Raw genomic sequence first — 16,340 nt, 5'->3', positions numbered from 1 at the left:
TTGATGGTCAAGTACCACTACCACCAGATGATGGCCGAGCACCAACATCACTTGAAAATCCACTGCCACCATCACTTTTTGGAGACAATGCTAAGGAGTTCCATGCATTTCCCGTGGATCGATTTCTCCAGTTATTGGTCCCCCTGTAAGAACAAATAAGCTACTTTCAAATTCTATAAAATTTTCAAGATAGGATAAGCAAAGAAAGTACATTACAATGTAGCATGTGCACTCTTTTTAAGTGCCTGTTTGTCTAGTTGTTTTATGAAGGATTGGAAGATTTATATGTATGAACATGAAAGCATCAAGTTTGATAACAATAAGCATATTATTATTATTCTTTCAATACACTGTATATCTACATATGAGAGGTAAGTGTATATTCCAATACACCTGCCATTTTACACCACCAGAAGATCTCAAAATAAAACAGCATGAAGTCGACTAGCAATGACTTTCAAAGCTAAGACTAATAATAAATTTCCGCATATTTCTCTTAATATCAGACTCATCTATAGTTTGCCTATAAGTCCAATAAAACTGATTCACAATCTATATAGTCCTAAATGTCAGCTAGCTTATTTTAAGAACTACTGCTTAATATATGAAGATCCAAAATAGTTTGTGCACCTCCCTTCTCAAAACTCTAAAGTCTTAACACTTTCATGTAAACAATCAATTACAAAAAAAAATCAAAAGTCCTGCATAATGCTCAAAAAGGTAACAAAAGGAAGGTCCAGAACATAACTGAAAAGATACAACAGATCATAAAACATAAGATGAGTTATTTAGGGTACAATAACATGCCAAAATAACTTTCGAAATGATACAACAATGGTTACAAAAAAAAGGGGCGCAATAGGTTCCAAACCATAGATAGAGATTCCACAGCTATATGATACTACACGTCCACGGGAGTGTGCTTGCTGGAAAATCGGCACTATGTTCAAACCCTAGATATAAATCAATAACTATCTATAATAACTGATTTTAGTGATCCTTCCTCCGGAAACCTAAATAAATTGGTATCTATTTCTTACGTCTACGATGAAACAAGGAAAATAGAAGAAGCGTTAGGCAGAGAATGTGCTAACCAGATGAGACGCATTCTACTTGACGCATCCTACTTGATGCATCCTACTTGACCCATCCTACGTGACGCATCCTACGTGACGCATCCAACCAACCAACCTACATTCAACGAATCAGGGCGAATCAATGACGTTCTGTAAAGGAAATCAACACAAACAATCATATGTAAACGAAATAAACACAAAATATAAACAAATATAGTGAAAATTTTTGCTTCGGCCGTCGTCGTTCGTCGTTGGAGCCGCAGTTCGCCGTTGAAAGTTCTTCGCAGCTCTAGTCCATTGAATATAGTGGAATGGTCGACGGTGCCTCTTCGATTGGTTCTTCGGCGATGAAAAAGAAGAGAAAGTCTTCTCCGCCACCATTAGGGTTCACGGCGAAAAAGACCTGGATGAGAGATAAAATGAATCAAAAATGAAAAAAAATTATGACTTTATAGGGTTTTGGGTGCGTCACGCAATTGGAGTTGCGTTACGCAAGGGTATAAATGTCATTAAAAAAATGGGGGTCACCAGCGCTATTTAAATTATCCCCTCTCACCAAACGCAATTTGACCTATTATTAGGGTCATTTGCTCAAATTTCCTGTGATGGGAGCACTAAGTAATTTGAGAAGATTGTGTTTTTATATATAAATAAGAGTTTATAAATTAATTAAATTTTATATAAATAATGAGAATTTATATTTATAAATTTAAAAATAAGTTATTAATATTGTTTTTTAATGTCATTTATTTTCTTAATTAATTATGTAGATAAATAATTATACTATATAACTAATATTATTTTAAAATAAAATATAACCAAATAAAATTTTTGATTTTAATATTCTAAGTAAACTCAAGAGTTCCTTCCTGTGTTGTACGAATACTTTAAAAAAATAAAATTTGGAGTATCGAATACGATATGGTAGTACGTGTATCAGATACGGCAAAACACGTATCGTTGACTTTCGTAGGGTTGACCAATCTGATACGATTTGGATACGGCTTAGATACGTTTTTGATAAAAAGATTTAAAAAAAATAAAAAGTTAAGTATAAAAAAAAATAATAATAAAAAATGAAGGACTTCAATATTTGACTTAATTAATATCCGCCGTAACCGTAATCCATTTTCTTACTTTCTACCTTTCGTAAATATCTAATGTAATGGATATTATGAAAAATAAATATGAGTTTTTATTTTTATTTATTTAAATATTATATATATATATATAATTTGCATATCCTAAATGTATCGTATCATATATTTTCAAAATTTTCTATATCTCCGTATCCGTATCCGATAATTTTCTATTTTCAAAATTTTCTATATCTCCGTATCTGTATCGTATTCGATACCTGTATTTGTATCCATTACGCAATTTTATCAGCATTATACGATAAATAATATGACAGCATTTTGTCCATTACACAATTCAAAATTCAAACAACATTTGATGAAAAAAAAACAAGTTCAAATCTCAATAACAATTGGACAAAGTAAATAAATTTTACATTAATAAATTAGGCTTAATATAAAACATGAAATTCATATCATGTTTTAAATGAAGAGAAAAGATATATCAAAAAATAAAAGAGTATAAAGTCGAACAAATAATAATGAAATAACAACCAAAAAAAACCACACATTGAGATCATCAACAGTAATAATAATAGTACTAATAACAAGAATCCAACAAAAACATCTCAACTCTAATTAAACCACTTTAATCTCTTCCTCTTCTTCAGCCAATAACAATACTGGACTACTACCATTACCTGCTGCTGCTGCCGGTTCCAATTTGGGGGCTGCAGTTTCTTCAGCCCCGAGAAGGTCATCATCCATGATGTCATCATCTCCGACATCCACATCTTCGTCTTCCTCATCTTGGTTCTGGTCCGGTAGTTTTCTGGTCTTGGGGCCATGTTCAAGCCTGTGGGTTTCCAATTCTTGGTCCATAATACTCTCTTGCAAGCTCAAATCACCACCATTGTTCATTGCTGACACTTTCCCACCTTTTCTAACACCATTATTATTCTCAATGTTGGCAAGATACTCATCCCCTATTTTCTTCTCGTATTCACTTAGATCCTCCCTTCTCTTTGCCTTCCATGCTTCAAATAACTGTCACATTCAACAATCAAGGGTATTTTTGTCAATTACCTCAATATCTACCCAAATATTAATATCGGCATTTTTATCATTTTATCCAATTGTGGACACTATTTGTTTATCAAACACTTGAATTCAAATGAGTTCAATCCTACAAATTTTCTTCCATTGTTCACTCAATGGAGTTACGATTCTTGTTTTGTTTGCAAACACGAGATTTGAATTATATTGAATTGCAATTTTCACAAGCTATTATTATTTAGCTAACCTAAGAACTAAATATATATATGGTCTCTAACAATGGCCCTATATGAATTTGTCTTTGAATATAGATCCAAATACAGAAATTTTAAGTGTTCCCAAATGGGGTAAATGTGCAATGCTGGCTGTTTGAATAGTATTTTCAGGCATGAAAACTTACTTCTTCTTTTTGCTTCTCAAGTTTGTCTGCATCTTCCTCCAATGGTTTGGTGAATGAGTAATATAGTGGTGGTTCAGCTTGGGTCCTGCGGAGAGAACACAATCATGAAAAAAAAATCAACAACCAAAGTCTTGGAAAGAACTCTCTTGATTGACTTATCCATGCAATGCAGGCACTTTCTAGGCTAGGTACATCTGGTTGCTCTAGCTATGTGCAAATGAAAGAAACTTATCTTTGTGTCAATAAAATTGTGAATATGGACACTTTGGGACCAAAATAAGAAATAACCTGCACAAGAGTAACACATTAAGTTAGATAACTTTACTAGATTAATCCTTTCACATCATCTCTCCTTTCCAAAATTGAATTTCTGACCTTAAAAAGTTCCCAAGCTTTCTATGATGATCACACCACCGAAGAAACAGCAATTCCAATCTCTTCTCTTCGGCCTTAGCAGCCACCCTTGCACGAAGAGTCTGATAACAAAAAGGAATCAAATTAGTTTTTCATCTCATCTAAAGCTTTCATCCAGTATTTTTTTGTTTTACAATAATCTCATTCTTTTGAGAAAAACTAGTTTCATGATAAATGGATTATTTGGGTTAAATGACTAAAATATCTTTCGTATTTAATGTAAGGGTATTTCAGTATTTTGGTTGATGATTTGAACGATGACGAGATATGTAGTTGTGAAGATTTTATCCAAATAACACTTCATCAAACAAGGCCTTAATAAACAAAAGACATACCAGATCCCTTTTTCGTTTTTCTGCTATTTGTTCACGCTCTTGGTGCCTTAGCTTTTCACTTTCTTCACGTGCCCGCTGCTCAGCCTAAACAAGGTCAAAGATATAATCACACGTTAAGAAAATGTGAAATCCCAAATGAAGACCAGTCAAGCAAGGATCATGAAAGTTTTATAAGTTTAATTATTATTATTATTAGCAAAGTTTATTCACTTAAGGAGGGTAGAACAACATCCCACCAAATTCCCCCACTTCAATCAAAGTGCTTTTAGTGGGAATCAAACTTGAGACTACAATCTCTGAAATCATTCTATTATGAAAATCAATCTCAACTAAACAAATTGATTGTTATGAGCAAATGAGCATCTTAACAGAAGAAAATAAAAAAACTCGAATGCAGACAGTTAAACACTCACCCTCTGTAAAGAATTCGTTCGCCTCATGTATGCCTCACTTCCTGAAAGTTTCTCATCTTCCTTCTTGAATTTCTGGAACAAGTAGCACACATGTATCAGGAGATGGTATAAGAATAGTTTACATGGATTTAAAGGTACTAACGAAAGACCATCTGAATTTACCTCCAAGGTACCCAAAAGCTGCCCAAGCATTCTTCTATTTCTATTAACCAGCCGTGGATCCTCATCCTTTGGCAATACCCTTGGGACATGTTCTGTTGGAGGAATATCAAAACCCTAGTTTCCATAGAAAATAATCATTTCAATTAAAATCACAGATTGAAAACCAGCAACAAAATCATGGAATTATCTGTTTACCATCTTAGAAGCTCTTGGATTGTCATCTCTCCATGAAGTAGAGAATGTTTTTTTCTCAATCCTAGAGGAAACCTCGTTAACTTCGACAATTGATTCCTTAGATTTCTCATCAGCTGCATCCTCACTGATCTCTCCTTCTTCAGCCTTTCTCCAAGAACATAAATAAAACTCAAAGAACGAACAAAAGAAGTAAACAGATAAATGAGTAGCTATTCACCTTTACTATAGCAGAACTCAGACGTTTTTTCGCCGGAGGTAGATCTTGAGAGTCATTTCTTTCAGCCTGATACCAATCAGTATACGTAACAATCAATAAATACTTCGAAGTCTACGAAATTGTGCAGATTTCTTGAAATGAGATTAAGTAGAACGACTTACAGGTCTAACGAGACCACGCTGACGAGCGCCGTTAGCGGAAAAGTTCCGAGGACCAGTTCCAGATAAACCGCCGCGACGAATACCTCTCGGATCGCGAAGACGTTCAGTAATCTGCATCATTTGAAAAGAGAAAAACAATGCGTAGATGTATAAAGAGGATACAGGTGAAGATAATTGATGGAGAAGGAAGAGATTTACCTCCCATTGTTGGCGATTGAGCTCGTCGAGTTCTTTGCGAAGCTCTTCCTCTGTCTTCTCTGCAATCGACATTTTTTTGGGAGGGTTTGTATGAGCTGCCTACTTTCTTCTTCTCCAGAAAACCCTAATGGTTAATTTTAGGTTATAAATATAATTTGAATCCCTGAATTTATGTTGGGTGATAGTTTTTAACCCTAAATTAAATAAATGTTTCTATTATTTGTTCATAAGATGCAAAATAGTTGGAAAAACAAAACTCATAATATGTTACTTTAGTGAAGATTGTTTACGCTAGCTAGTTTACACATCGACAATGATTTCCCAGCCTTGTGATAACGGGTACGACGAAAATATTAGAAAAAATCACGTATGAAAAATGAAACATATTAAATTCATAGTGAAACGAGATATGCGAGTAGTTAATTTAATAAATCCTAATTAATTTAATAAACCCTAACAATTGTAAGTAGCAACGATCACACAATGCTCAAAACAAATAAATTCAAATCGACGAAAAAGTTAGAAAATCAATTATGAAAAATTAAACATATAAAATTCATAGTAATATCGACCTGTCTAGTAGTTAATTCAATCAAACTCAATTAACAGTCAATTCAAAACAAAAATATCGGACAAATAAATCTTATAGGAGAACTCCAACAAAATCTTCAAAAAATATGAAATATAACCTTTCCAATATATTGGATGGGACCTTGTCACCAAATTAGAAATCTTTAAATAATGTAATTTTTTTTAATGATTTGAATGTAAAAATTCGAATACATGATTATGAAATTGAGTTAATATATTCTATCCGGTGAATTATGAGTCTCTACAAATCATTTCACAATATTAACACATGAAAAAATGGGTATAAAATTCTAAGAAAATATTTAAAAGAAAAAAATGAGGACACCAACAATAATATTGGATCAATAAAAACTCAACACACTAAAATTGTTTGATGGTCCCTTAAAACAAATACAAATAAAATAAAGAGAGTTAAATTGAAGAAAAAATGGAACATATTAACCACAAAAAAAAAGAAAAGGATAGCACTACAACAAGTATACATCAAAACTCATGCCAATGAGATATCTATACATATATAATGAATGATGTTTAATTTTTAAAATGTCCGAATTTCCGGGTCGAAAACTGTGGTTAATTTGGATATATATGTGAGAGTAAATGGATACTTAAGTCGGATTGTGAATTGACCGCCCATAAACTTAAAACGTTTTAAAATAAAATTAAAAACGCTATATGTATGTTTCGAACTCGCAATCTAACAAAATAAGTACAATCCTTTAACCAACTAAACTAATAACACTTTAAATTTTAAATTCAACACCAAATTAGATGAACGCGAGATATTTTAACAATATAAGTTCAACTTTTAAACTAACTAATTTATATATATAATGATGCTTAATTTTTAAATTGTCCGGTATTACAGAGTCGAGAACTATGGTTAATTTGGATATATATATGTGAGAGTAAATGAATACTTGAGTTAGATTGTGAGTTGACCCGCCCATAAACTTAAAATGATTTAAAATAAAAATGCTATATGTATGTTTCGAACTCGCAACTTAACAAAACAAGTACAACATTTTAACCAACTAGACTAATAACACTATAAATTTTAAATTAAACACCAAATTAGATCAATGCAGACTAATTAATATATATATATATATATAATGATACTTAATTTTTAAAGTGTACGGCCCCAGTTGAGATGTTTCGAACTCGCAACCTAATAAAACAAATACAACTCTTTAACCAACTAAGCTAATACCACTTTACATTTTAAATTCAAGTTCAACTTTTTAACTAACTATTAATATATATAATGATGCTTAATTAATAATATATATATATATAATGATGCTTAATTTTTAAAATATATGGATTGTCGGGCAACCTAACAAAACAAGTACAATCATTTAACCAACTAGGCTAATAACACTTTACATTTTAAATTTAAGTTCAAATTTTTAACTAACTAATTAATATATATATAATGATGCTTCATTTTTAAAGTGTTCAAATTGCCGTGTCGAGAGCTGTGGTTAATTTGGATATAGTTATGAAAGTAAATGGATACTTGGGTCGGATTGTGAATTGACCCGCCCATAAACTTATAATAGTTTAAAATAAAATTAAAAATGTTATATGTATGTTTCGAACTCACAAACTAACAAAATAAGTACAACACTTTAACCAACTAGGCTAATAACACTTCACATTTTAAATTCAATACCAAATTAGATGAACGCGGGACATTTCAACAATATAAGTTCAACTTTTTAACTAAACAATATATATATATATAATGATGCTTAATTTTTAAAATGTTCGGATTGCCGGGTCGACCCGCCCATAAACTTAAAACGGTTTAAAATAAAATTAAAAATACTATATGCATTTTTCGAACTCGCAACCTAACAAAATAAGTACAACCCTTTAACCAACTAAGTTAATAACAATTAAATTTTAAATTCAACACCAAATTAGATTAACGCGGGACATTTTAACAATATAAGTTTAACTTTTTAACTATCTAATATATATATATATATGATGATGCTTAATTTTTAAAGTGTCCGGACTGTCGTGTCGAGATCTGTGGTTAATTTGGATATATATGTGAGAGTAAATGAATACTTAAGTCGGATTGTGGGTTGACCCACCTATAAACTTAAAACGGTTTAAAATAAAATTAATAATATATATATATATATAATGATACTTAATTTTTAAAGTGTCCGGATTGCCGGGTCGAGAGTTGTGGTTAATTTGGATATATATGTGAGAGTAAATGGATACTTGGGTCGGATTGTGGGTTGACCCGTCTATAAACTTAAAACGGTTTAAAATAAAATTAAAAATAATATATGTATATTTTGAACTCGCAACCTAACAAAACAAGTATAACCCTTTAACCAATTAGAATAATAACACTTCATAATTTAAATTCAACACCAAAATAGATGAACGCGGTTTATTTTAACAATATAAGTTCAAATTTTCAACTAACTAATCTATCTATATATATATATATATATATATATATATATATGATAATGTTTAATTTTTAAAATTTCCAGATTGTAGGTCGAGAGTCGTGGTTAATTGGGATATATATGTGAGAGTAAATGGATATTTGGGTCGAATTGTGGGTTGACCCGCCCATAAACTTAAAATGGTTTAAAATAAAATTAAAAATGATATATGTATGTTTCAAACTCACAACCTAACAAAACAAGGACAACCCTTTAACCAACTAGGCTAATAAAACTTTACATTTTAAATTCAACCTCAAATTAGATGAACGCGAGATATTTTAATAATATAAGTTTAACTTTTTAACTAACTAATATATATATATATATATATATATATATATATATATATATATATATAATGAAGTTTAATTTTTAAAGTGTCCGGATTGCTGGGTCGATATATGTGGTTAATTTTGATATATATATGTGAGAGTAAATGAATACTTGGGTCGGATTGTCAGTTGACCCGCCCATAAACTAAAAACGGTTTAAAATAAAATTAAAAAATCTATATGTATGTTTCAAACTTTCAACCTAATAAGACAAGTACAACCATTTAACTAACTAGGCTAATAACACTTTATATTTTAAATTCAACACCAAATTAGATGAATGCAGAACATTTTAAAAATATTAGTTCAACTTTTTAACTAACTAATATATATATATATAATGATGCTTAATTTTTAAAGTGTCAAGATTATCGGGTCGATAGTTGTTGTTAATTTGAATATATATGTGATAGTAAATGGATACTTGGGTCGAAATGTGGGTTGACCCGCCTAGAAACCTAAAACGGTTTAAAATATAATTAAAAATGTTATATGTATGTTTCGAACTTGCAACCTAACAAAATAAGTACAACCTTTAACCAAGTGTGAATTGAATGTGGTTTGCCTAGGGTATTATCCAAAGTAAAAGTGTAAGATCACGAGATGAGATTCATTTGGAAAAAATATGTGAGAAGATAAATTATTTTACCGAAGTGAATAAAACGTGGAATGAGAGCGTTATATTTTTTATTTAAATATATTATTAGTGATTTATTAAAAATTTAAACATTGAATTCATATTATTATTATTATTATTATTATTACTTTATTAAATTTATTTTATTTATATTTTTATCTGTTTGCATCGCAGGTAGGAGTGGGAAAAATTATCGAAATTATAGGTATATCGAAAATACCGTACCACAATATATCGAAAATATTGATTTTTAAGGTATACCGAAAAAAGGTAAGATATGCTACCGATACCGAAATTATTAATACGGTAAAGGTAAGAGATTTGTAAAATTTATGTATATCGAGATATACCGAAATAGTATTTATAAATTAAAATATAATATATATATATATATATATATATAATACTTATAAGGAAATAATTAAATAGATATGATATTAATTTAATTATAGAAATATATTTTTTTTAATAATATCAAAATATAATTATACTAAAATATTATTCAATATATACAATTTCTACCTTACCGATGAGATTACTTTATTTAATTTAATATATTTTTTAGGTATCAAATGTATAACACGTATACCGTACCGAAATTAAGGTATACCGAATTCAAGGTAAGATAAATATATGAATTTTTTGTAAACTAAAATTAAGATATACCGAAATAAAGGTAAGGTAAATATATAATTTTTTTGTATACCAAAATTTTCTGTAATGTATAAGGTATGAATAAAACATTAAGGTATACATTATCGACCCACCCCTAATCGTAGGGATCTTCATAATCAAGAATAATTATGCCAATTCTTTCTTCATTCAATAATAATAAATTATTAATAAAAATTATAAATTATCAATAAATAAAATATACTTTAAAATAGATCACTATTAATTAGGGACTTAAAATGAATAAGTTATCATAGGAGAGGCGGTTGATATTAAAATTAGGTTTGCATCATATGGTATTAAATACAATCATTTCTGTTCTCAGCTGGACTAGGTTAGCATAATATGATCGGTCGATGACGTTGAATTCGAAGACAACCGCCGCTTATTTTTTCCTCCTTCAAAACCGATCACGACGATTCCATCGTACGTACCAACACTGTTACCCATGTTCGACGATTACAATATGTGGATGTCGGATCTTGCTTGTCCGGTCACGATCAGACGACGACGATATTGAAGCACATTCGGCACATACGAGAAGAAGGAAAGAGGAATTCAGAGGGACGATATCGAAGCAACGACTTACGAGAACATTAATCGCTTTTAATTACACCAAAGGTCATCGTGTCAAATCTCTCATAAACAGAGATCCTCTGTTTCCGGCGGAGACGTTCATTTCTATTCTCAATCGGACTAGGTTTGCATAATATGATCGGCCGATGACGTTGAATTCGAAAACAACCGCCGCTTATCTTTTTCCTCCTTCAAAACCGATCACGACGATTTCATCGTACATACCGACACTGTTAGCCATGTTCGGTGATTACAATATGTGGATGTCGGATCTTGCTTGTCCGATCGCGATCGGATGACGACGATATTGAAGCACATTCTGCACATACGAGAAGAAGGAAAGAGGAATTCATTAGGAAAGTATCGAAGCAATAGCTTACGAGAACATTAGTCGCTTTTAATTACACAAAAGGTTGTCGTGTCAAATCTCTCAAAAACAGAGATCCTCTGTTTTCGGCGGCGGTGTTCATTTCTGTTCCCAAACGGACTAGGTTTGCATAATATGATCGGTCGATGACGTTGAATTCGAACACAACCGCCGCTTATCTTTTTCCTCCTTCAAAACCGATAACGACAATTCCATCGTATGTACCGGCACCGTTACCCATGTTCGGCGATTATAATATGTGGATGTCGAATCTCGCTTGTCCGATGGCGATCGGACGACGGCGATATTGAAGCACATTCTGCACATACGAGAAGAAGGAAAGAGGAATTGATAGGGCGATATCGAAGCAACGACTTATGAGAACATTAGTCGCTTTTAATTACACCAAAGGTTGTCGTGTCAAATCTCTTAGAAACGAAGACCCTATATTTCCGGCGGCGGTGTTCATTTCTGTTCTCAACCGGAATAGGTTTGTATAATATGATCGGTCGATGACGTTGAATTCGAAGACAATCGCCGCTTATTTTTTTCCTCCTTTAAAACCGATCACGACGATTTCATCGTACGTACCAGCACCGTTATCCATGTTCCGCGATTACAATATGTGGATGTCGGATTTTGCTTGTCCGATCGTGATCAGATGACGACGATATTGAATCACATTCTGCACATACGAGAAGAAGGAAAGAGGAATTCATAGGGACGATATCGAAGCAACGGCTTATGAGAACATCGATCGCTTTTAATTACACCAAAGGTTGTCGTGTCAAATCTCTTAGAAATAGAGATCCTATATTTCCAGCGGCGACGTTTATTTTTGTTCTTAGCCGGACTATGTTTGCATAATATGATCGGTTGATGACGTTGAATTCGAAGACAGTCGTTGCTTATCTTTTTTCTCCTTTAAAACCAATCACGACAATTTCATCGTACGTACTAGCACCGTTACCATGTTCGGCGATTACAGTATGTGGACGTCGGATCTTGCTTGTCTGATCGTGATCAGACGACGACGATATTGAAGCACATTCTGCACATACGAGAAGAAGGAAAGAGGAATTCATAGGGATGGTATCGAAGCAACGACTTACGAGAACATCGATCGTTTTTAATTACACCAAAGGTTGTCGTGTCAAATCTCTTAGAAACAGAGATCCTCTATTTCCGGTAGTGGCGTTCATTTATGTTCTCAGCTGAACTAGGTTTGCATAATATGATCGGTCCATGACGTTGAATTCGGAGACAGCCACTGCTTATCTTTTTCCTCCTTCAAAACCGATAACGACGATTTCATCGTACGTACCTATACTGTTACCCGTGTTTGGAGATTACAATATGTGGATGTCGGATCTTGCTTGTCCGGTCACGATCAGACGACGGTGACATTGAATCACATTCTACAAAGACGAGAAAGAGGAAAGAGGAATTCATAGGGACGGTATCAAAGCAACGGCTTACGAGAACATCGGTCGCTTTTAATTACACTAAAGGTTGTGGTGTCAAATCTCTCAGTAATAGAGATCCTCTATTTCCGGCTGCGACGTTCATTTCTGTTCTTAGCCGGACTTGGTTTGCATAATATGATCGGTCGATAACGTTGATTCGAAGAGAGTCGCCACTTATCTTTTTCTTCCTTCAAAATCGATCTCGACGATTTCATCGTACGTACCGACACCGTTACCCGTGTTCGGCGATTACACTATGTGGATGTCGGATCTTACTTGTCCGATCGCGATCGGACGACGACGATATTGAAGCACATTCTGCACATACGAGAAGAAGGAAAGAGGAATTCGTAAAGACAGTATCGAAGAAACGGTTTACGGGAACATCGATCGCTTTTAATTACACGAAAGGTTGTCGTGTCAAATCTCTAAGAAATAGAGATCCTCTGTTTCCTGTGGCAACGCTCATTTCTGTTCTCAGTCGGACTAGGTTTGGATAATATGATTGATCTATGATGTTGAATTCGAAGACAATCGCAACTTATCTTTTTCCTCCTTCAAAACCGATCACGACAATTCCATCATACGTACTGACACTGTTACCCATGTTCAACGATTACAATATGTGGATGTTCTTGCTTGTCCGATGGCGATCGGACGACAGCGATATTAAAGCACATTCTGCACATAAGAGAAGAAGGAAAGAGGAATTCATACATACAGTATCAAAGCAACAACTTACGAGAACATCAGTCGCTTTTTATTACACCAAAGGTTATCGTGTCAAATCTCTCAGAAGCATAGATCCTCTATTTTTGGCGGTGGCGTTCATATCTGTTCTTAGCCGAACTATGTTTTCATAATATGATCGGATGATGACGTTGAATTCGATGACAGACTTACTTATCATTTCTCTCCTTCAAAACCGATCACGACGATTTTATCGTACGTACTAGCACCTTTACCCATATTCGGCGATTACTATATGTGGATGTTGAATCTTGTTTGTCCGATCGCGATCGGACGATAGCGATATTGAAGCACATTCTGCACATACGAGAAAAAGGAAAGAGGAATTCATAAGGATGGTATCGAAGCAACGACTTACGAAAACATCGGTCGCTTTTAATTACACCAAAGGTTGTCGTGTCAAATCTCTTAGAAACAAAGATCCTATATTTTCGGCGGCAGCATTCATTTCTGTTCTCATCCGGACTAGGTTTGCATAATATGATCGGTCAATAACGTTGAATTTGAAGACAGTCGCCGCTTATATTTTTCCTCTTTCAAAACCGATCACGACGATTTCATTATACGTACTTGCATCGTTACCCATGTTCGGTGATTACAATATGTGGAAGTTGGATCTTACTTGTCCGATCGGACGACGAAGATATTGAAGCACATTCTGCACATATTAGATCAAGGAAAGAGTAATTCATAGGGATATTATCGAAACAAAGGCTTATGAGAACATCAATCGCTTTTAATTACACCAAAAGTTGTCGTGTTAAATCTCTTAGAAATAGAGATCCTTTGTTTCCAACGGCGACATTCATTTCTGTTCTCAATCGGACTAGGTTTGCATAATATGATCGGTCGATGGCGTTGAATTCGAAGACAGTCGCCGCTTATCATTTTCCTCCTTCAAAACCGATCACGACGATTTCATCATACGTACCAGCACTGTTACCCATGTTCGGCGATTATAATATGTGGATGTCAGATCTTGCTTGTCTGATCGCAATCGGACGACGACAATATTGAAGCACATTCTGCACATACGAGAAAAGAGAAAGAGAAATTCATAGGGACAGTATCGAAACAACGACTTACGAGAATATCAGTCACTTTTAATGTCGTGTCAATTCTCTCCGAAATAGAGATCCTCTATTTCCGGCGGCGGTATTCTTTTTGATTAAAAATCTCGATATGGGTAAGGAATTTGTTGTTTAACAAAGATGGGTTATGGAAAAAGATAATCGGCTTTCTATTCTTATGGGTCGTTGATTCAAAATTTTTGATTCCAGATTTACTACAAATTGTGATTGCATTGCATATACACATTGAGTTAGATTTCTTGATGTATGCCAATTTGAATTTCAACCGTTACTTCTAATTTGTTAGGCAGGGATGATTTCAAGGTTGTTTATTTCGCTCGTCCAATCTCTAAATGTTTTAATCGGTGGTTTGGGATTTCTTCCTTGTAATAAATGGAAGTCGTGTCAAGGAATCGAAGACTCTAATATCTAAAGTCGTGACTTGTAAGATCACGATCTCAATCAAACTCTACGTCGGTAAGTAACAGTTGAATCAAACTCTACATCGGTAAGTAACGATTGAATAGAAAAGAAGGTAGAGAACGAGATAGTCTATGGTAAAGAAAAGAACAAGAAGAAAAGACCCAAAGGGAGAATGTTTTAACATTAAAAAAACCGTGATAAGAGTTTTACTAATCTAGTCATTTAATGTTTTTTAAAATTCAAAATAATGTGTTTATTAACATTAAAAGTCGTGATTTAAGAGTTCTATTAATTTTGTTATTTATATACCTAGAGTAATGCTCAAGGTTATGTTTATTATTTTACTCAATTAAAAGTGGGGATTTTAATTTATTTTTTTCTCCTTTTTTCCATTTCTCTAGGTGTACATTTATGTCTATGGATATTTTGGGTTTAACCATTCATAATTTATCAACCGAAAGATTATGGATTCTGTTAACAAATTAATTCTAAAAATAAAAAATTCGGTATATTTTTTATTGAATGATCTTTTATTTTAATGTTAGAAGCGTTATTGTATATTAAATCAAAACCATATACTATTTTTGTTGTGTGTAGTAGGCTTTTGCGATGAAATTGTACATGGACCTGCTGTGAACCAATTCTTGCTTAAAAAAATTTGATTCCTCATTTGATAAGTTCATTTATTTGTGTTCTGTAATGTTACTATAACAATTGTAACCATTTAGATCACAGATAACCTCACAATAAGGATAACGGTCATTGTACTTAGTTACAATTTGTTTGAATTAAGTGTTAAAATACTAGGTTCATAATATAATAGTAAATTCTTGAAGAGGGGAAAAACTTAATAACTAATCAATTTGCTTAAATGACTGAAACTTCGGTTATATTCATTCTTTCTAATAAAAATTTAATCTTACCTAATTTGTTATAAATTATAAATTATCAATAAATAAAATATACTTTAAAATAAATCACTATTAATTAGGAACTTAAAATGAATAACTTATCATAGGAGAGGCAGTTGATATTAAAATTAGGTTCGCATAATATGGTATTAAATACAATCATTTCTATTCTCAACTGGATTAGGTTATCATAATATGATTGGTCGATGACGTTGAATTTGAATACAATCGCCGCTTATTTTTTTCATCCTTCAAAACCGATCACGACGATTTTATCGTATGTACCAACACCGTTACCCATGTTCGGCGATTACAATATGTGGATGTCGGATCTTGCTTGTCCAGTCACGATCGGACGA

The 16,340-nt window shown here is 32.9% G+C and overlaps 1 protein-coding gene across 2 annotated transcripts; it reads right to left on the bottom strand.

Annotated features, from left to right (window-relative positions):
- Positions 1 to 2,675: 2,675 nt before the first annotated feature.
- Positions 2,676 to 5,863, bottom strand: LOC124919032 (pinin). Of its 2 annotated transcripts, none has more exons than XM_047459148.1 (10): positions 5,704 to 5,863; positions 5,506 to 5,616; positions 5,345 to 5,410; positions 5,128 to 5,271; positions 4,933 to 5,046; positions 4,771 to 4,842; positions 4,358 to 4,441; positions 3,984 to 4,084; positions 3,612 to 3,693; positions 2,676 to 3,199 (listed from the first exon to the last, which is right to left on the bottom strand). In XM_047459148.1, exons 1-10 carry the CDS (start codon positions 5,773 to 5,775, stop codon positions 2,792 to 2,794), a joined length of 1,254 nt encoding a protein of 417 aa, XP_047315104.1. In that variant the 5' UTR covers positions 5,776 to 5,863; the 3' UTR covers positions 2,676 to 2,791. The 2 variants fall into 2 exon arrangements, with proteins under 2 accessions (XP_047315104.1, XP_047315103.1); XM_047459147.1 differs by having other exon boundaries at positions 3,609 to 3,693; positions 5,704 to 5,862.
- Between the last annotated feature and the right edge of the window lie 10,477 nt (positions 5,864 to 16,340).

This window comes from Impatiens glandulifera, chromosome 1 (genome assembly GCF_907164915.1).
Source record: "Impatiens glandulifera chromosome 1, dImpGla2.1, whole genome shotgun sequence".
NCBI lineage: Eukaryota > Viridiplantae > Streptophyta > Magnoliopsida > Ericales > Balsaminaceae > Impatiens > Impatiens glandulifera.
This window is presented reverse-complemented; position numbering and strand designations above follow the sequence as displayed.